At 37.9% G+C, this 21,551-nt stretch overlaps 1 protein-coding gene across 4 annotated transcripts in view; it reads left to right on the top strand.

Annotated features, from left to right (window-relative positions):
- Positions 1-21,551, top strand: part of ARHGAP10 (Rho GTPase activating protein 10) — a 152,379-nt gene that overhangs the window by 74,350 nt on the left and 56,478 nt on the right. For all 4 annotated transcript variants that reach the window (XR_010071134.1, XR_010071133.1, XM_063335375.1 and 1 more), the window contains exons 11-16: positions 3,157-3,238; positions 4,391-4,433; positions 5,699-5,764; positions 13,202-13,276; positions 18,446-18,533; positions 19,880-19,938. Coding sequence is in view for 2 of the 4 variants with exons in the window: in XM_063335375.1 (XP_063191445.1) it covers positions 3,157-3,238; positions 4,391-4,433; positions 5,699-5,764; positions 13,202-13,276; positions 18,446-18,533; positions 19,880-19,938 (413 nt within the window). In the remaining 2 variants the exon portion in view is untranslated. The remainder of the gene's footprint in view (positions 1-3,156; positions 3,239-4,390; positions 4,434-5,698; positions 5,765-13,201; positions 13,277-18,445; positions 18,534-19,879; positions 19,939-21,551) is intronic.

Below are 21,551 nucleotides of genomic sequence, written 5' to 3'. Positions count from 1 at the left end.
GCAGAACGGGACCATATCTCGCATTAAACGCTAGATATAAATTAGTGGAGTGTTGCTGAGTTTTTGCATCCAGACCTTCTGAGCTGTTTTTAACCAATACAATTGCTCTTTATACCAATTAATGACATTCTAATTTATCAGGAAGCATGTCTTCAAGCTTTATAGGTTTTTGGGGTTTTTCTCTCATTAGATTCATAGTGCCCTTCACTTTAAATGCGGTGTGACCAATGCTGCCAGGCCCCTCTGTCCTATGATTGTTGGCTCAGCAAATATGTCTGTGATAAGGAACATGTGCACGTGCACAGTCTTAGGTGGGAGGCTGCGGCTAGCTTGCGTGGCCAGTCAGGCTGGCCTGCCCGTGGCATGCCCATGTCTGTAACAAGCAATGCGTAAAGGAATGTGAAACTACCACTGTATCTGAAAACTTCCAGCACATATGGCAGATGGCAGGATACCATTTACAGCTCGGGTGGCGTTTGTCACAAGTCTTACCGCGTGGTTTGAACTTGCATTTTTGATTTGAGGGCAGGGGATATGGCTTACCTCTTCTAACACTGTGTCCCAACAGTAGGAGAGGGAGTAGTGATTTTAAAGTCTTGACATCAGCTCCTCTTGGGTCAGTGTTTTGGTCAGTGTTAATAACGGGTTTCAAACTGTGCCTGATAAAGTTGCTAAAAAAGTACCATGAGAAATGGTCAGTCCGCCCGCCTCTGTGTGTCATCTCTGCTCAATAGGGTATCGAGTTAAACAGAGATGGATGGAGAGCAGTGTTTCCTTGATCCTGCACAACAATTTTTCATTCTCTTTTCTGGGAAAAGAGGGAAAATTCTAATCCATCTTTCTGTCCAGATATAATAGACACAACTGGTCCACTGTGACCTTGATATCAGACATTTTTCTTTTAATAATATATGTGTGTAGTACTGAGATGTTCCCATGGAGATTAGTTCTGTGCTGCAGGCCATTAGCTGTTTCCTTGGTATCAGTTCAGGACACACTTATCCCTCGGCTTGTCCAAGTTAAAAAATAACATACAGATTGACAGCTGGCCATGGGGTTTTCTTTGTTCCTGTGCTGTGGAAGGAGGCAAGATTGTAAAATTTTAGGAAGGACTTTTTAGTAGCAAACACTCAGCCTTGTGCGCAACTTGAGCGTAGTTTGGAGCTAGCTGAATATTTACAGATTTTTCTTTTAAAAAGAAAGCCGAGGTGAATTCTTTTTTCTTTAAATCCGCATGCTTATGACTATAAGCTCTGAGGGTGCTCGGATCCTAGCTAAATCTCTGGAAAGTGATGTTTACTTTGTTTCTAGTACTCCACCATGTTTAGTGGAGGTGACTAGTGGAAAATGTAGAGAAATTTAAATCTTAAAGAGATTGCAGAGGTCTTTTGGGGTAGGAAGAATACTTTCTATTGATAAAGAGCATTATCCTTCTGAAATACTACTTATATTTTAATTTTACCAATACAGAGCAAGGAGGAGGGAAGGCTTTATCTCTTTTGACTTCAATTTGAAGACAAATAAATTACATTTCATGCAGCATATACTGACTTTGGCATATTGCGTCTAGGTGATACTCTTTGATGACTTGACAGTTAATAATTTTAGTGAAAAGAAGGAAAGTTTGCCCTGCGTAAAAGTAACTCATTTTGGTTTAGTTTTAACTAGTAAAAGAAAGTAGAGAAGAAAAAAAAAATCAGCATGTGAGATTTTTTGGTTAATTTAGCTAATTACTTAGGGTATTTTTTGCTACCGAGTGGTTAAGTTTGCATGTTTCTGATGGCTGCAGCTCTGTGCTACTAGCAGACCAGTTTGCATTGAAAAAAGCTGGTATGTCTAGAGAAGCTGTTGCTTACTTTTATTACTAATACCAGTACCAGCTTCTTTTAGTCATAAAGGTTATTAGTTGCAGAAATTGAGGCAAGGCTTCCCTTGCCCACTCCAAGAGCTCAATGTCTATCACTGAGAATAGTAAGAGATTCCATGTTTATGGCTTAATAGTCTCCTTGCTTTCACTAATCAAAAGAGAACGACTTGCTTGATTGCTGCCATTTTCCAAAGTTATAGTTGGATCTCCTGAGTTTAGATTGCTAGAGGGTGTGTGCGTGCCTTGTCCTCACATGTTGCTGAAAAGAGATTTTGAGCAGGAGGTTATTTGTACCTGTAGAGTTCTATGCTGCAGTTAAATTGTGTGGTTTGATAAAATTTGTGTCAAGGTGAAAACGAACTATAAATGTCTCTAGTTTCAAAAATATGGACTGTTACAGCTTTAAGTAAAAGTGGGATTTGTGGTGGTTTTCTCTGTGCTGTTGTTTCCGGATAGCATTTTCCCCTACAGCTATTTTGCTACTTGAAGATTGATTCAGTAGAAAAGAGGGACAGAGGGAGAGAATGTTATGAATTAATTCTCTGTTTCTATCCATCTCTATATAATCAAATTTACAAATTTGCCAAAAGTATTGGCAGGCTGAATATAACAACTTTTTTTTTAATTGGCAGAAAAATAATTACCCAAATAACCTGGTCTGCTTTTAACTCTCTTTGCTTTGTAGACTGTGCTGAACCACATGATTACTCCTTTTAGTTTCCAATTATATAAACACAAAGGTAGATTTATGTTAATCTCACTAATCCCTACGTCCCACAGTTGTCCATCCTTGCCTTTTAGGAAAGTTACAATAATGGAGTTTTGTACTGAGATACTGTATAAGGTCTTGATTATTTTTGAGACATTTACTGGAAAACTGTGATCATTGTCACTGCTCTTAAGCTGAAGACTACGCGTCAAATAAGGTGACAAAAGCCATTTTTTATGTATTAGCAGAGCAACGCAAGAGCAAGTTTATTTAGAATTCGCAAAACAGTAACTCGCAGCAAGTGTTGGAATCAACAAGCTATCAACAATGAATTTCAAATAAATAGTTTGCAGATTACACTCATTTCGCTTTTCCTCCTTATCCTTCCCTATTTCCTACTGTGTGTATCAGTTCTATACCTATTAATTTAAGGTTGAGCAGTGTTCAGAAATGAAGAAAAAAAGCCAACCCTTACTTCTAGAGCAATGGGCTTTTGCTTGTAGTTGGAAGTAGAATTTGACAAGGCAGTGCTTTAGTTGTTGGTGGATGCGGTTACTCTATGTGGTTGGTACTTTTGCAGGCCTGGAGTTCCTGTGACCATGCAGGCATTTTCTGAGGAGGACAGAAAGCTGTGGATGGAAGCCTTGGATGGAAAAGAAGCTGTAAGTGACGTTTTCTTATGTTCACTTATAGCGTAATGGAGAAATTCTCTCACCCCCTACTTCCTAATCCCATTTATACTTTAATAAACTGGGATGATGTCGTTTGCAAAATGATATATTCAGTGAAAAAAGAATAAAAGTGAAATAAAGCTCAGGAGACAAAATTGGTAAAGCTTAGCGTAGATAACTCTTAATGCTGATATGAGGTATTTTTCGTTGTAAGACAGCATTGATTTTTATAAATGGCTTCCCATCACAATGATGATATTGGTATTCTAGAAAATGTCTACTATAAGCACGTCCACTTAGCCTTATGCTGACATACTGCATTCCAGTGGCAAGACTTACGTGAGTTAGATATATGGTGGTGGTATTATTATTGTTGTTGTTATTATTATTATAAAACTAGATAAAAAAAATCTGTGTCAGTGGCAACAAGGTTGTACTTGAATTTGCTTAATTTCTGGTTCACATCAGGAAATGGGTCTGAACTGCAGAATTGAAAGACACTGCAGATTGTTCTTACAGTCGTAAATATTATATTGGTCTTGGTTTTGTGGGCCAAAAATAATGGGGTTTTCTATTCAATGACACAATCATGTGTCTGTCCCCAGTAGTTGGCTACTGGGGATTTTAGCAATAGGTTTTATTGACATCACTGTCATAAAAATCTTGTTTCATCTATAGAAGCGTTTATTACCATTACATGTTGTCTGAGCTGGACTCTCCAATAAGCTTACAACTTCTGGTAATGCTGAGGGGGGACATAATTCCCAGGATTCATCAAAGGAGTTCACAATGATTTAAGTGAACTTGAACTGTGGGAAATGAACCTGCAGAGAAACACAGGAACATGGAGCACATAAATCACAGTTAATTTCAGTGGCTATAACTAACATTGTTCTGCTCCCCAAGGAACTGTATTTGTTGAGAATTTTTTAAAAATTTCACTCCTTAAAAAGTGCGATTATCTGCTTTCTGAGGGGGCACAGAGCTCTGGTCCTGCTGCTAGAGCTGTTGTAGTTAGAGGTGATATGTTCTAGCTGTAAACAGCTGCATTTGTGCCTACTGGGCAGTAAGATTGGGGGTGTCTTGCTTCTGGTTTCATAAAGGTCTTTAAAATAATTTATGTCTTTTTACTCGTTGCTTTAGCTGTTCATCAATTTGAATAGAGCAGATGCAAAACGAGAGGGAAGTAAGTATTTGAATTACTATTAAAGCTGATTTTTATTAACATTTTACAGTTGAGAAAGGCAAAGGTGAATGCTTTTCTATGGATCCAACATAATTAAATATTTTATTTTTAATCTTGAGTTCTGAATATACTTTTGTGGATTTTGTAATTAATGGATTCTCACAGTAATGCAGTTTAGCACATACGTAAGAATTGTAGGACTGGACATAAGCTAGAGAAACAGTCTGGTTTTGCCAATTTACTTCATTGACTCAAAAAGGGGTTAATTTGTATGTAAATGCATCACAATTTCTTAATCCAGATTGTGTATACACATCAGTTAGAATGCATAAGTATGGTTTTAAAAGCAATCACAGCTGAACATAAAGATCAGCAAAATGCATGTATTTAAAATGTAAACTGTAGTATGGAAGCAAAAGAAATGTCTTTCTTTAAACAACATTAGCTTTCTTCTGTTAGCAAAGTATATGAGCGAAAGCAGTTATTCTTCTTGCATTATCAGGCAATTAATGCTTGCTTTTTAAAATTTTTATTAAATTGCTGGTTAAAACTATATCTTGGTATTATTAATAGAAGCTTTCCTGCAGATTTTTATTTTTGTGGTGCGAGACCAGGTCCCCAGGAGCAAGAAGGCCAGATGTTTGGGGGAAGGGCAGTTTTGCAATATAAGCTTTAAAATTAAGTTTTGATGTGAAGAAAAAGGGTAAGATAGGAACAACAAAGGAATGCTGGATCTCAGCTGTTGTCCTGTTAATGCATCTGCTTTTATGTAGTCAGATCATTAACTGCTGTGAAATGATATACATGTGTCCTGTATCTTTAGTGTGGGAATTTATTTGGCTTAGGGTAGGACTTAGTAAAAGCCCTGCTGCTGATGATTATGTTTTTTCATCATAAGTACTTCCTTGTGCCATTTGGTTAACTCTCTCAGATGTTGTCGATGTTGCAGTAAGTATTGTTAAGCTCCATTTTGCATCTGCCAACATATGTACCTAATCAGAGATCCCATTCTTCAAAGGCTGCTGCTGTGAACAGATTCAGTGAAGCCACTACCATCAGAATGAGCTTTTACTTTGGCTAGGCGGGGTTGTGAAGGAGAAAAGGGGAATTTCTTTAGAAAAAGTGATGAAGTGTTCCCATTTCAGAATATTTAGAGTTTTGCCTGAGAAGTACTAGCTATGTGATTAAGTCCAGTGTTATTTTTCAGTGAAAGACATAATTGTAATGGTGCTTTAAAACTTTTCAAACTTTTTTTTTCCTTGCAGGTGCACAATTGGATAAGATAGGGTTCACCATCATCAAAAAGTGCATCAGTGCTGTTGAAACACGAGGTAATGATAAACCCAACCTGTTTGTGGAGGGGGTGGAGCAGCTGGTCTGCTCTTCAAAGAAGGCCCGTGTGATCTGGTCTTCTGTAGATCTCTGGGAAAGACTTAACCTGGTAGATATCGCACTGATAACACTGACCAGGGCTGGAGCCTTCCTTCTGTCCAGTCCCAGCCTTTTATATATGGCTTTCTCTCAAGAAATGTGTTTTCGAGAAGTGCTCAGAAGAGGGTAATAGCATCTCTCTCAATAAAGAAAGCCGATGTTTGTGTGCAACAGCTGAGGAAGAAAACCCGTGCTGTGTAGGCAATTCCTGTACCTTTGCTTTGCTGTTGGAACAGACTAATTGATTTTGGTATTCCATTTGTGGACTTTGAATGGAGATTTTCTGTTTAGTCACTTAAGGTGGAAGAACAGGAGCTGAGCAGGCAAATGAATAACAAAAAGTATTGAAGTACTTCTGGTGGAATTAGTCTTGCACAAGAGGCAAGGATGCTGTCAGGCTTACTATTGCATGTACTCGTGGCTGTGCCTCCGAAATTGGAGACAGAATAGAAAGGTCAGTATGCAAACAGTATTCAAGAGGTAGCTGGGATTGTGATTGTGGAGAGGCTCTGTGTCACAGACCCTGTGTAACTTGGGCACTGGATACTACTGCCATGTGAGGAGACAACAGTCCTAGTATGGACGTGCTGCAGTGGGAGGTGAACCAGCCGCTCTGAGCCTCACTGTGTTGTGTATGGTATTGTTTGCTTGTGTTTTTTTTTAAAAAAGAGGTGAAGAGATGAAAATAGGTAATCGTTATGGTGTGTTTCTTAGTTTGTTAAAAGAGATGTTGAAATTTTTCTGTGTGAATTTTGTCTCCTAAATTGTTGACCTTCCTTCCTCCTCCCAAAGGGGGAGATTTACAGTTTTTCAGGAATTGTATCTTTTTTCCTAGAGATTTAGCATTGCACAGGGCAGAATATCTTTCTTTGTGTCACAGTACAGCTTAAATAAGATAGGTGAAGAGAAGAGTGGGTTGGTCACACTTCCTGTCAATGCAGGGTCTTACTTAAAAGCAGTGTCTTCCATGTATGCACTTACTGTACAATGTCATTAGTAAGACCAAGCAGACATTGTGTTACTAAGAGTTTAGCATTTAAACAGCAAGAAGTATCTGAAATCTTTTTTCTCTTGGACTTTTTTGTATCATTCCTGTCTGATGCATTAAAGATGTTATTCCAGATTAGACTGTATTCTGTCTGGTGTTATTTTTGTTCATTCTGTTCTTTGGAATATTTTTCAAATAAGGTTTGCCTGTCTCATCACTTTAAAATTTCAGTTACTGGTATTTACAGTCTGAGTATTTCCTCTGGGAAACACTGCAGACAAAGCTGGCATCCTACAGATAAGTTGCTTTCACTGCAAAACCCTGCTTTAATATAGACTGTATCTTCTCTTTGCACTGGGTGAGGCAGATTTTATGAAAAGGGTACTGTGTGGTGGTTTTGGTCTCCAGCACAGTAACTAGTTACCTAGTACCTCAACTTTAGTAAAGCCTTTGACACTGTTTACCACTGCATTCTCCTGGTGAAACTGGCTGCTCATGGCTTGGACAGGTGTGCACTTCACTGGGCTGGATGGCGGGGCCCAAAATGTTGTGGTGAATGGAGTGAAATCCAGTTGGCAGCCTGGCACAAGTGGTGTTCCCCCAGCCTGGATCAATGGGCCGAGGCCAATGGTATGAGGTTCAACAAAGCCAAGTGCTGGGTCTTGCACTTGGGTCACAACAAGCCCATGCAGTGTTACAGGCTTGGGCAAGAGTGGCTGGAGAGCTGCCAGGTGGAAAACGACCTGGGGGTGTTGGTTGAGAGACAGCTGAATATGAGCCACCAGCCCTGGTGGCCAAGAAGGCCAACAGCATCCTGGCTTGTATCAGAAATAGTGTGGCCAGCAGGACTAGGGAAGTGATCATCCCCCTGTACTCGGCACTGGTGAGGCTGCACCTCAAGTACTGTGTCCAGTTTTGGGCCCCTCGCTAGAAGGAAGACATTGAGGTGCTGGAGTGAGTCCAGAGAGGGGCAACGGAGCTGGTGAGAGGTCTGGAGAATAAGTCTTATGAGGCATGGCTGAGGGAGCTGAGGTTGTTTAGCCTGGAGAAAAGGAGGCTGAGGGGAGACCTTATTGCTCTCTACAACTACTTGAAAGGAGGTTGTAGAGAGGTGGGGGTCAGTCTCTTCTCCCAAGTAACAGGTGATAGGACAAGAGGAAACAGCCTCAAGTTGCACCGGTGGAGGTTTAGTTTGGATATTAGGAAAAATGTCTTCACCTAAAGGGTTGTCCAACATTGGAACAGGCTGCCCAGGGCAGTGGTTGAGTCACCAACCCTGGAGGTATTTAAAAGACAAGTAGATGTGGTGCTTAGGTTTAGTGGTGGTTTTGGCAGTGTTAGGTTGATAGGTGGACTCAATCTGAAAGGTCATTTCCAACCAAGACGATTCTATGATTCTGTGATTCTACCTTACAATACCTTATCAATCATGCTTACTGTAAGCAGTGTGGAGCACACTATATTTTGGTTTATTATCTATAGATGTGTTCAAATAGTTTTCTTCCAGTAGTCTTTTATTTTCTTTCTTTCTTTCTTTGATACCCTGCAAGGAAAGTGAAACAAGAACATATGTGAAAAAAGTGTGAAAACTTTCTTCATGAAGTGGCTGTTTGGAAAAAATGTGTTAGATATGGGAGTTTCTTCTCATGGCCATGTGTGGATAGGTTAAGCTGAGTGGTGGTTCACTCTGTCCTTTATGCCTTGATTTAGGGGCATGTAAGAAGGTGCAAAACGTATGTGTAACCCCACCTAATATAATTATTCAAGACAGACGATAAGTTTGCATGGGTCAGAAGTATGTGTCCCCACTATGTGATCTGCCTTGAAACATACTTGGTAGAGAATTAAAGTTACCAAATTTAGCTGCACTATTTCCTGTCTTTGGAGACCTTGCAGCTTTATTGTCCCTTGCACACAGCCTTTGTAAGACCTGCAGTCAATATAGGGCTTTGTGGTAATTACTACCAATGAAAATTACTTTTATCTATTAATTTTGCTTTGAGGAGTACTTTAAAAAAAAAAAAAATCAGTGTTCAAGAAGTATTTATTTTCCCAGGGTTTCAAGAATGGGTTTAGGTGAGGTACTACCTTCCAGGAACTCAGCAATCCACCTAGCTCTGTTTCAAGGAACCTGATTCATCCATTGCATTTCAAGCAGTTGTTGATGATTTTCTGTTTACCGATTCCGAACTTAACATCAACTGCATTAAAAAAAAAAAAAAAAAGCCTAACAAACAGAATCCTGACTTCATTCATGAGACTAACTGAAGCATTTCTAAAGCATCAGTTTCTGTTTTCTGCAGAAGCTGCAGGACCTTCTGCTGATGTCTGCTGAGCTAAACAAATGGAGGGCTAGGAGAACATTCAGTTGTTTGCTTCGAAGGGTTTGGCCAAATAGTCGTATGATGAAGAAAATCCGTCTTTCAGGCTGCAGATTTTGTACCTATCCTTGTTCTGTTAAACAATTTTTACTTGATTATTTTACTTTAATGATAAAACATCAAAGGCAAGTTATGCTCGGCAGAAGAAAACAGGACAGATGCCTCTTCAGAGACCGTGCTTGTGTGCCATGTTTTTATCTCTTTTAATCATAATGGGTGTGAGGTTGGCGTGGGTGGAAAGAGAGGACAGTCTAGTGTGGGTGGAAACTGAGAATAGTCTTGTCATGTCATAGCAGAAAAAGTCTGGTATTCAGAGGGAGAAGAGCATAACAGGGATATTGAACATAAACTTGTCAATGGCTGGATAATTTTTTCTCAGTTACGTTCCCTTTTATAATGCCAAGAAGGAAATTATTTGCTCTGAATGAACAGAAGAATCAAAGGCAGTGTCTTCGTTAAAATGCATGTAGGCTTCTGGTTCAGTGTTGACTCGTAAGACATTGGCTGTGCTTTACCTGGTAGGAGACACTGAGGCATAGAGACATGCAGCCTGTCTCTCATGTAGTGAGCACGGTGCTGCTTGGATGTGATCCTGTGTTTTGTCTCTGCGAGAACATTTTGGGATTCTGTTTGGAGTATTTTATTTATAATTCTGTACTAAGAATAATACACCGGGGTGAAAGTTTACAGAAACATCAAAGAGCTATTTGCTCCAGTAGTAAAGACTCTGTACCTGTGTTTGTGTGCAAGTAGTTGGTTGTACCTTCTGTGAGGATGTGGTAGGTAAGTGTTCGCCAGAGCAGTGTTTGTCTTGATTTTAGAATTTACCAGAGATGCTAATCTGAGCTGCAGAGAGAGATGGCAGCATTGAGCTGTCTGTCCAGTCTGTCTGCTCATGAGAGAGAAAAGATGGTGAGGAAAAGTAGAAAACCTTTTCATGTAACAAAAAAAATCTGGCATTACCTCGCATTTAGAGTGTCACTTGTATGGCTGTTTCTGTACTATGGGGTTTGATATAAAAAGTTGTATTTTCAGCTATATTATACGTCTGTGTCAGCCACACGTACAATGCCAGCCACAAAGTAAACTTGCCTACATACCTTGCTTACAACAGTATAAATTACTATTTTACTTAAAATACCTTATTTTTCTAAGCGTGTTTCACAAATTGCGTACCTGTGCCAAATTCCGGTATCAGACAGCCAAACATCTTGAGATAATGTAAATATGAAGGAAATCATGCTGCGGGGCTTTACCGCTCAAAGTTGCCAATAGTGACTGGTTGAGCCGGCAGACACAGTGTCTGAACCCTTCAACATTTTAGTGGTAAGCTATTCCTTGCAATGAGTCATCTTGTCAATTGTGTTCTGTAAATGCCAAGCATTATCAGTCTTGGATCTGCTGAAGATCTGAAATGTGCAGATTAAATCAGAAATAGTACCGTTTCAAGCCAGGTTTGTATACTTTAAATAAAACATCATTTAAAGGTATGTTTAAAGGTATCATTTAAAACTATGTTGAAATATTAATTCCTCTTTGCACTTCTCGATGTCTGCTGGCAATTAGCTGTGCTTTTTTTAGGTTGATGAATTTGAAACTGATCAATTATCTGATAATTGCTATCACAGACTCATGATTATTGCTGGAGGATTGTCTTAGTTTCAATACTGTCATAACTTCAGAGACTTTTGCATATCATGCCTATTTTAATATTGAGCAGTAGTTTCTGTGGTTTGACCTTAATTATTTTTAAGCCCGTAAATGTATGTTTGGGGTCAGCACAGTCTGGTTTCCCCCTAAAGTTAAAAGCACAGGAAGTCACGAAACAACTTCTGAGATAAGCAAAAGCTGAGCTGTATTTGACTGTGACAGTATTTCTTCCATTTTTTAGCTTCTTGCATATGATGCAGAAGGCTTGTTCTTTGGTACTGAAAGTAGTGGAGGACATTGTATAAAAAAAATGTGATGCATTTTGGCAAAGTGTTAAAAAGCTTGGTGTTAGTTTTATACCAGCATTTTCCTGGCCACGTCTGAGAAATTTGAAGTAAAAAATAATTGCTGCTCTCAGGACAGATTCCTAGTGCATCCTTGTTTGGAGTGAATCAAGGACTATGGTGGGTTTTTTTTATTATTGTTGGCAGTCTTTAAGTGGCGTATAGCATGCTATCACACTGTTGCTCTGAGGATCATTGCAAAACTTACTTGGTTGGGTTGATAACGTCATATTTTGAGAGGAACAGTATTGTGGCCACATAGCTGGTTTTGTAGTTCTTTCTTTGGCGCACAGCTAAACTGTGAGCATACTCCAGAGTGGTGTTTTTTGATGACCACAGATAAAATAATGGAGATCTGGCTTATTCTGTTAATTTGAGCCAGCTCTGATCATGACACCTGGCTTAAGACTCAGCATCATTACAGCGGTGCCTGCATCCTGGGGAAAGAAAAGGGCCAGTTTTGCCCAGGTGGAGCAACCGAGAGAAGTAGCTGCTGCTGCCGTAGCCTGTCAGCTCCCTCTGAGTGCTAATGGGGAGGAATTCAGCAGGCTCTCAAGGATCTGGGATGGCTGAGAAGGCCACAGACTGTGTGAGGAAGAGGAAGGGGGTGAGAGAAGAAGGAAAGGACGTAGCAAGGCTAGGCAGGAGGAGGAGGTAGAAAATGCAAAGTTCTGTCCACCGTATTGAGAATTATTGCTGTGTATTATGGTTGTGTCTGACAGTAATTCATTAAACGGCTAATGATTTTTACATACTTCATCTAATATTTATTTGGGAAGGAACTTTTTCTCATATGACCGGTTTTAATTTTCCTTCTCTGTGTTGGAACGGTTTGGTACTGAAACTGGGAATTCTCCACAAGTCTTCCTTTGTTGAAGGATATTTTGAATAAGAATACCACATAATCTGTTATTTGAAAAGATTTCCTTGGAGTAGAAACACAGGTATGTTTGTGGCATTTCTACTCTTCCAGGCCAGTGTGAATACAGAGGTAGAGTATGGTGGTGTTTGTAGATGGCTGCTTATTATATGGTCTCAAACATCTGTGTCAGCTTCAAGACTGTAATATTTTGCCTCCTACTATATAGGCTCTGAAACAATGCAACAGACAAAGACATACCTTATTTTGCCCTTTTCCTTCCCTGCCCCTTCTCTCCCTCCCATTTTCCTTCGATCTATATTCGTAGTTTTACTTTCCTAGGGATAAAACTGGGCATGGTGAAGAAAGGCAAAAGGAAGCGGAGGAAGAAGAGGGATAGAGATGTGAATGTGTGTGAGAGGACGGAAGAGCACAGAGGGATAACAGGAGAGTGGTCCAGTGTCCACATGAAATAAGAGCAGGGAACTGAAAATATTATGTCAGTTATGGCTACTCTATTCATCCCGAACAAAACCAGAAGTACCAACGTCAGTAACCTGTGGTGGTGCCTCTGTATGTAACTAGTATGTGCACCACAGCGTGTTGGAATGAAGCCTCATATCTTACATGAAAAGCATTTAGAAACTTGAAAAATCATTGGTTTTGAGGAGTGGCAATAGGCTCAAGTTTTTCTTTGTTTTATCCAAACAAAGCAAAATTACATTTATTAAAGAAATCTTAATTTAGCACTTGTTGCTTCAGTTCTTGTGTTATTAGAATGTGAACGCTGATTTAAAAAAATCTGAAAACAGCCAGTGATTTTTATTTTTTTCAAACAAAGGTTTGTCCCTGTTTGCTTTTACTCCCAATTTCTAAAGTGGAGCTACGTGAAAGCTTTATCAAAACATAACATGAATTTATCTTAAAACCACAGAAAAACAAAAGGATTCTTTATTAATACTTTATTTATAATATTGTTCACATGGCTGTGTTAATACTATGTCTGTCTGTCTTTGAGGAGAATTTGTTGCCTGGGGAAAAGTTTTAATGCTCAATTTGACTGTGGTTGATCTTCTGCCTTTCTTTTTTTTTTCTTGTCTCCTTTTGCATAATAGGTATAAATGACCAAGGACTGTACAGAGTTGTGGGGGTGAGTTCAAAGGTCCAGAGACTTCTGAGTTTGTTGATGGGTATGCCTCTATTTTACAATCATTTTTTTCAATGTTTTATTTCATGTTGTTTTACTGCCAAAAAGTATCTGCCTGTAGTTGTTCTTTTTATGGGCCAAATCCAGTTTGCTTTACTCCATGTAAATAATCCCTGTATCATTTTAAGTTCCCCTGGTTTAGCAAGATGAAGATCAGTTGGTAGGAATAAACTAAGATTACTGCTGTGGGACATGTAGGAGCAAACCATGGGCTTTGTGCAAGGTTGATGTAAGTGGGATTAAAGCAGCCTAAGTTGAAGGATCTGATCAGAAAATTCAAAATACCAAATTCAAGAAAGTTTGAAACTTATTGCTTCATTGTTTGAAGTTTCCACCTTTCTTCTCCATCGTCGAAGATGTACAGGTGTACACGCCCATGCATGTCTTTTAGTTAATCACTGTGCAAAATAAGACATTTAGTCTTATTTAAGCCTACTGGCTTAAATGTTAAAAAACATTTCGTTTAAGCCTACTGGCAAAGAGCTCTTTGGTTTAAGAGGAGGAATATGATATATGTATTAATAATAACTATCCGCCAAAGCGGGAGACAGATGGAGAAAGGATTTGTTTTTATAAACTTAGTAGTATGGCTCTTATATGTGGGTAATGTCTTAGACTCTCTTATACCTAGTTAGCCATGTGTAGCTTTTTAAGATTTTTTGATTCATAAAATTATTCTCAGAAACTTCCCCCCCCCCCCCTTTTCATTCTGGAAATTTTGATGCATCTTTAGTCCCAGTGACTGTAGTTCTCTTGCCACTCTGCCGTCCCTGGGGAACAAAAAAAAGAAGTATTGGCACCTGAACGAAATCTCTCATCTGCCTGATATCTCTCACCAAAGTAGTAGCCATGACTGCAAGATGTGTCGTGTTTCCCAATTTCTTGTCCTGAGCACTGACAGTACACGCAGTCAGACAAGACCACTGGGATTAGTTCATTTTTATAAAGCTTCCAAACCTGTCACTTGACAGCAAAGGTCTGATTCTCAGGGATTCATTGGTATGCAAAGAAGCTTGTTTGCAGTTTGCACCAGGCTCTTCTCCAGAACCATGCATGCTCCATCTGTGCTGATAACACAGTGTTCTTTGGCACTGCAAACTGGAGGAAGCCAGAAAGTGAATTCATTTCATTACCCCAGACATTATGTGAATGACAAAGCGCTTTTATATTATATGCTGCTGTCAGTTCAGTGCCACCTGTAAGACTTTTTCTTTTCCTTCCTTTATTTTTTTTAAACAGGCTGTCTCTTCAGAAATGATAAGACATCAGGCTTGAGGACCTGCATGTCATATCAATCTGTCATAATGACCTTGCTAAATATTAATTTATTATATCTTACTTTAATCAATATTAACAGCACCCTGAAGTTCCCTCCATTAGTGCACATAAAACTGCCTGTGTCTTTAAAGTATTGTAGCAAAAGACTCTTTTTGGAAATACGAACTGGGATTAATAAAAATGACTGATCTGTAACAGATTCTCATGATTGTTTATCTGTGTTGGAGTAAGCCTCAATAAACAATAACCATCTTCAGCCGTTGATCATAGGAAGAGTGATATGTTATCACTCAGAGAGTCTCGATTAAATGCATTTGATATTGTAAGATGTTATTTAGTTTTGGACTTACTGGCTTAGCTTGGGCGTGCAGGTCTGGCAGGCAAATTTTCCTCTTTGCCATTAGTGGTATCCAAATTAAATAGACTCAAGTTGCCAGTGGTTCGGTAGCAGCTGGAAGAGTTTACTGGGGATTCCAGCATCTGCTTTTAGTTATTTTTTTTTTAAATTAGAAACATTTTTTGTCATTCCCAAGATTCGTATATTTATTTGAAGTAGGAAGAATACAGGGGTATCAAGACAAGCCAAAATACCGAACAGAAAAAAGTTAGGGTGCAAGCAGGTGCTCTTTTTCTGATGATTTGTTGAAAGCGATCCTATCTGTGCTCTTTATCTGTCTGTCCTCAGAGAAGAATAAAGAGGGTTTCTTTTTGATATACAGTGGTACAGAGAATTTAAAATGACTGATTAATCTTTAATCCTTTGTCTCTGGGTATACTCTTAGATACCCTTTTATATGAAAGATCTTTTCAGAATCATAGAAACCTCATATTAACTTTCTGTATTTTAAAATGTTTGATAAGATTTCAAAGTATTTTAAGCCACCTATCATTGACCATGAGGTTCACAGTCTGAAAGGCCCAAAGTGCAAAAAAAAAAAGTCTTCCAAATGGTAACCAGGGACGTAATAGCATGTAGTTTTGTATCTTTTCCAGAATATTTTCTATAAAATTTGGGAAAGTACATGGACAGTCAAGAGAGTATGAGACACCAACAGATGCTTTTCTAATACTGTGAATGCACAAATATTCATCTCCAATGTAAAAATCTGGTGAAATTAAATCTTCTGTAAAACGAGGCTCAGCAATTAACAATTGTATATACAATTCTGCTTTAAAAGAAAAGTCCTTGAAGTTACTTGTAACTAGCATTGTGCTATGGTGATCTATTTTGCAGCATTAATCTTGTCTAAATTTAAGTGAGGCATTTGGTAAGGAAAAAACTTGTTACATTTCAAGGGAAAATGTTAAATTAATCTGCTATCTCATTGTAAACAGGGATACAGAGTTAGGATTTCCAACGTTACGGGAATCTGTGATAAGCAATTCAGAGCGCATTGTCAGCTGTCAGGAGGCTCAGTTCTTGAAATGCGTCAAGGACCAATTCCTGTTTTATCTATGATCTACGTAATAGATCTGATGTGGCTCATTTCATACAAGCTGCCTACACAGATTTCATGCAAACTACTATATAGGTCAGCTTTCATACAGACCCTTGCTCATGGTGAAGTGACTGCTAAGGACTTGGAGCTTCTACTGATGAGTTCAGTTTTGATTTCTGATACTGCCTGGCGTGAAAAATGCCAAACATTACATGTTGTAGAAGAAAACTTCCAGGTACCTCTGCCTTCTCAAAACCAGCAGCTTTCAAAACAATTACACTGAATTCCTTATTATTTTATATACAGTAAATGACAGTGTGCATACACTTCTACAGTGGGCATACTGCATATGAAAGCAGAGCAAGTCTCCTCCTAACCTAACTTAGTGAACCGGACTGTTTTTATAAACTCTAGCTCCGTTATTGTCAGAAAGATTTGCATAAAATTTAGAGCTGATCTGTCAAAAGCTGTTCCATAAATGTGCACGGTTATTTTTGTATGCGTAAAGTTGCCATTCAGTGCACAGTGGCTGCTATGTGAACAAGTAGCATGAAAACTGGTAGAGTCATTTTTGAAATCCCGGTTGAAGTTCCAGTTCATATAATGCCCTGGGATGTTTGAAGTAGAGGGAAAAATGGAGTGGGAACAGTCAAGTATATGGGGTGGTGGGGCACAGAGCGATGTAGGGCAAATGTCTAACCAAAAGTGAATAAAACGTCTTTAAGTCCTGATGTTTTCTACAGCTAAATTAGGGATTGTTTGGGGTTGGCAGCAGGGCCAGATTTTGTTGGGTTTTATTTTTTATTTTTCCCAAGAGATAATGACATATTTCATCAATACCTTCTATTTTATATTTTAAGAGACTTGCTTTGAAATTCAGATGCTTGTTATTTTCCTCCCCAAGTTCATCAACAAATTTCACGTAACTGAGTGTGCATCCTTTGACTGTAAAAAGGAGGTTGATGATTATGAAGCAGTTATTTAAAAACTGGATATTATGTAGTGGTTTAGTAACAAAATCCCCATAGATTTTGCTAGTTTCTGATGCCATGGCAGTTTTTATTTAATTAATTCTGTAGAAAGGTTTTCTTCTCAAAAAAGAGAATCTGAACACAGAAACTATTAGCATGCTAAAAAGAGGAAAAAAGAAACTTTTTCCTGAGACAATCCCGAGTATTTTGGGTGGTGGTTGGCTAGTAACAATTTGGTTGAAAATGTTATCTGACTTGTATTTTAAAATGAGATTTAAATAATTGATGTAATGAGGGAGAATATTCAGTTACAGAAATAATTGCTTGGCACAGCCTTCAGAACAGAATTATTTAGTCCCAGTAAAAGGACTGCACCTTTAATCAGGGATCCTAATTTGATTTTTTTTAAATGTGTCTGTCATTTGTCTGACAAGCAAAGTAACAAATGAATTCTGAATTGTATGAACTGGTCAACACGTAATCTGTGTCAGCTACTGCTGTAGTTTAGTGTGGTGACTGATGGAAACCTGAAGCGGTAACAATAACAGAAGCTCAAGCACTTGAAGTTACCAAATACGTTGGGCTAGTTTGGCCATATACATGTGATCTTCTTGTGTCAATTAGCTATTGCTTCCTGTTTTGAGGCCAAAAGGGGTTTTTTGGTTGCAAAACGTTCCAGTGTGCTGTGTTGTTTTCTACGTTCTGTCAAAAAATCTTTCACCTCATGGGTCGTTCAGACATATGACCGCTCAATTTGATCTGTCGTGTTGTAAGACTCTACCAACTAACCTGGTAAAAGGTGGCTGGAGTTCTGTGAACCTGACAAACGGTCAAGCAAGTGAGTATTTTTTCCCTTTGGCTAAAACTGATCAAGTAAGGGAAGCATTCAGACCGTCTTGTAGAGGAAACTTACTGGTAGAGAAGAATCCTGTTTCTACTTTTGAAGCAACTCTTAAAGGTATTCACAGAGTAAGGACTGCACTTTGGCCATTTTCGTCAGCAGTCCAAATTAACGGTTTGCAAGTAAATCTATGGGAAGAATTCAAAAAGGGGTGCTTGCATTTTAAATAACAAAAGAAAAGAGGGAAATATAAGTTATGCTTAGTGGGTGTTTTTTTCTAAACTGTTTTTTTACATCTTTCTGTGTTTGTGTGCATCTTTCTGTTTAATTAAAGGGTGTGAAAATATCAATTGCTATAGAGATCTTTTTACATGAAAGTGATTTTTAATCCTTCATTAAAGAAAAAAAGCAGTAAATACTTTAAAAAAATATGGAAATAGAATTTATAAAGAGGTTTGGATATTGAATCTTCTTAGTATTAACTAATAGTAAGAAGAACATATTGCTTCTACTTTCATATGAGCACATACATAATGATGAAATTCAACTGCTGTTCGTGTAGGGCATACTGATTTAGCATTCCCTTTTTTCATGTCCCTCATCTCTTTCTGGTTATTTTCTAGATGCAAAAACCTGCAATGAAGTTGACCTGGAAAACTCTGTAGATTGGGAAGTGAAGACAATTACTAGTGCTATGAAGCAATACCTGCGGTAAGCCTTTTTCATTTATTTATTTATTTTTTAGACTAGGCATTCTGTATTCTGATTCTCCTATGCAGTGTGTTAAGCTACATTACTTCCTTTTCCTCTATTTTGGAATACGAGTTCTATTTTGTGCAAATACCATGTTTGTTACTTGTCTTGGTAGAAGCAAAATAATTTGACAACGCTAATACTTATGCTCATATGAGACAAGTCCCAAAACATTTTTGTGTTAGATACATAAGCATTTCACTGATGGTTCAGAACTGGAATTGTTAGTGAACTTGCTGAGAGTCATTACTGAAAGTCAGCTAAGATTGTTAAAAGAGTTTTTTGCCTTTTTGTGTTTTAATGTGGTAGAATGAAAAGGGAAAAGGTTATGAAGTTTTTAATATTTTCCTCTTTTTCTTCTGGCCTTGGCTGTGATGTTCTACGTGCAATAGTAATAATATTTTGAGTGTTAAAAGTAAGAATTTTAGGTGTGTTCTGTGTTCAAATGGCTTGGCCAATTCCTGATCAACATATTTTATTAAATTGCCTAAGAACATAGAACTTTTGTGTATCTCTCATAGTGTAACACAAATACAGCATTTTTTAATCTGCTAATCTGCTGTTTTTAGTAAATGAAGTATTACTGCAACCACTGTCAAAGAATACTGAAGAATGACTATCAAGATAAAAGTCTCTCTTATGGAGTGTAGGAAAGAATGAAAAAAAAAAAGAAAAAAAGTGCACATGATAAAATATTTCCCACCTATGGTATTTCCCATCTGAGTGTTTACTCCAATATTTCATAAGCATCAGTAAAGTCAGCTTAATAAAAGGAGGTTTTAATTTGATGTTTTAACTCTGCTTTCCATTATTCAGTGCATTTTTCATTGATGACTAAGGTTTTAAATTTCAATTTTTCCATTTGAAATGCTTTAGAATTTTGATTTGTGGATGGCTACTGTTCAGCAAACTTACTGTTTTAGGACCTTTATTTCTTCCCAGTAAGACACTGACTTGTGATTTTTTTTGTATTTTAAAAACCCTAAAGAAGTAATTACATAGTATATGTATACCATCTTCATCTGAGAAACAGTCTCACTGTTGTAATTTGGAAAGGTGCCTTATGATAGACTGGAGGCATCACTTCAGCTCATGGAAGGTGAATGAATGCATTTAGTTTTATTTTCCTGATAATACCAAATTGTCCATTCGTGCTGGAAATCGTTGAATTCAAGGGCTGCCGTAACAATGGTTGCCTCCAGTGTGAGGATTATACTACTGAATGTTGAAAAGGTTTCATGCTTAGTGTAAGTACAGATAGAACAGAGTATAGATAAATTTGTTATGTCATCCTTGTTTTACAGAAGCCTTCCAGAGCCACTGATGACATATGAGTTGCATGGAGAATTCATCGTTCCTGCCAGTAAATATATGACTGTAGTTCAAATAGAAATCTTTTCTTATAGTACTGTTGTGGCTTTAGGAGCACGCTGCAATTGCAATTTCAGAAAAATTCTTCAATCCAGTAAAAATACAGGAATAAGAAATAATATATTTTTTTAAAATACGTAGGTTTTAACTAGTGTTCAGTTCTAGTATTTGCCACATATGACATATCTATTGACAGACAAGTTTGTGACAGACTTAACATAGTGCAATTTTTACTTTCATGGAGAAACTTTTGGATAGACATTGTAAACATTCATTCTTAGTATCTTAATTATATAATGATAAACATCTACTTAGACTGTGATTATTTTTGTCTTCCATTTATACAGAGTATGAAGCTTAGTAAAAGAAAATACACTAATTCGGTCTCATTTGAATCCTTAAAGCACAGCTGCCTGACCCTCGTTTTCAGTGCCTTGTTAGCTCTGTATCCAGGCTGGCTTGAATGTTCCTCATATATTGGTAGAAAAAAGGAAAGAGTGGGCCAGATTACACTATGGCAGTTCAAATACAGACTTGGAGAAGACACAACAGCATTTGTAGTTCAGCTGTATGGTATCTAATGTACACGGAATTTTTTTGGAAGAGGATGGAGGGAAACTGTGTAAGAAAATTTTTGGCAAAGTATCAAACAGATATTTAGATGATTTTCTTTCCAGCCTGTAGCACTTCTGGCAAACTGTGGAAAGCAAAATTAAAATAAACTTTGAGACAATTGCTTTATCTTCTTCGGATTGCTGTTATGACTTTCCAGGACTACAGATTGTGTTCAGTTGTGGTCCTAAATTCAAAATGAGTATTATCCCATGAAATTCATTGCCAAATCACATCTTAGAGGCGAAGTGCTTAAACAAAATTCAACGTACTTACCTAGATGGTGAGTCTGCCCATTCGTATTGGAAAGTGTTAAAATAATTTCTTGACTTATGAAGTTTTGCCAGCAGTTTCTCACTTTATTTTCCTTTCTCTATTTTATAGTCTCTTTCAGTAAAGGAATTCAGATGAAGTTACGTGTTTTAAATAGTACAGTGTTCATAAGCAGTAAACAATTTTGTAGAGGGGTTGATTCTATGTAGTGGGGAGGGAAATCTAATCAACATCGCAGATCTGAGTTACGGTACAGTTAAAAATAGGTAGTCAGTGTTGTTTCCTATGTTGGCTATAAAAAACCAACAACACGGGGAATAGTAAGTAATATCCTTTTCTCTGAAACTATTAGGGGCAGGGAAAAAAGCCAAAATTAAAAGGTTTTCCTTTCAGTTTTCTTTTCTTTATACATATCAGTGTAGGCTGAAACTATGTAGGCCTTGATTGTATCTTGTGATTAAGTTGCTTAGCCGTTCTTTAATTAGAGTTTGTGATTTCACATATATATAAAGTAGTCTTGCTGTAAAGAAGGCTTATGTTTTTCTGGCTTTCTGAATTTTTATTAGCTGACTAGGAGCTAAACGTTTTGCATTTTGGTAGCCTTTCTTCTTGCAATCTGTGCAGGGGTGTTCACTGCAAAAGAATAAAAAACAGCCCTAAAGTCTGTAGCAGTATGCAAAGAAAAAAAAAAAAAAAGAAGAAAAATCTGGAGCAATATGC

Source organism: Chroicocephalus ridibundus, chromosome 5 (genome assembly GCF_963924245.1).
Source record: "Chroicocephalus ridibundus chromosome 5, bChrRid1.1, whole genome shotgun sequence".
Lineage (NCBI taxonomy): Eukaryota > Metazoa > Chordata > Aves > Charadriiformes > Laridae > Chroicocephalus > Chroicocephalus ridibundus.
This window is presented reverse-complemented; position numbering and strand designations above follow the sequence as displayed.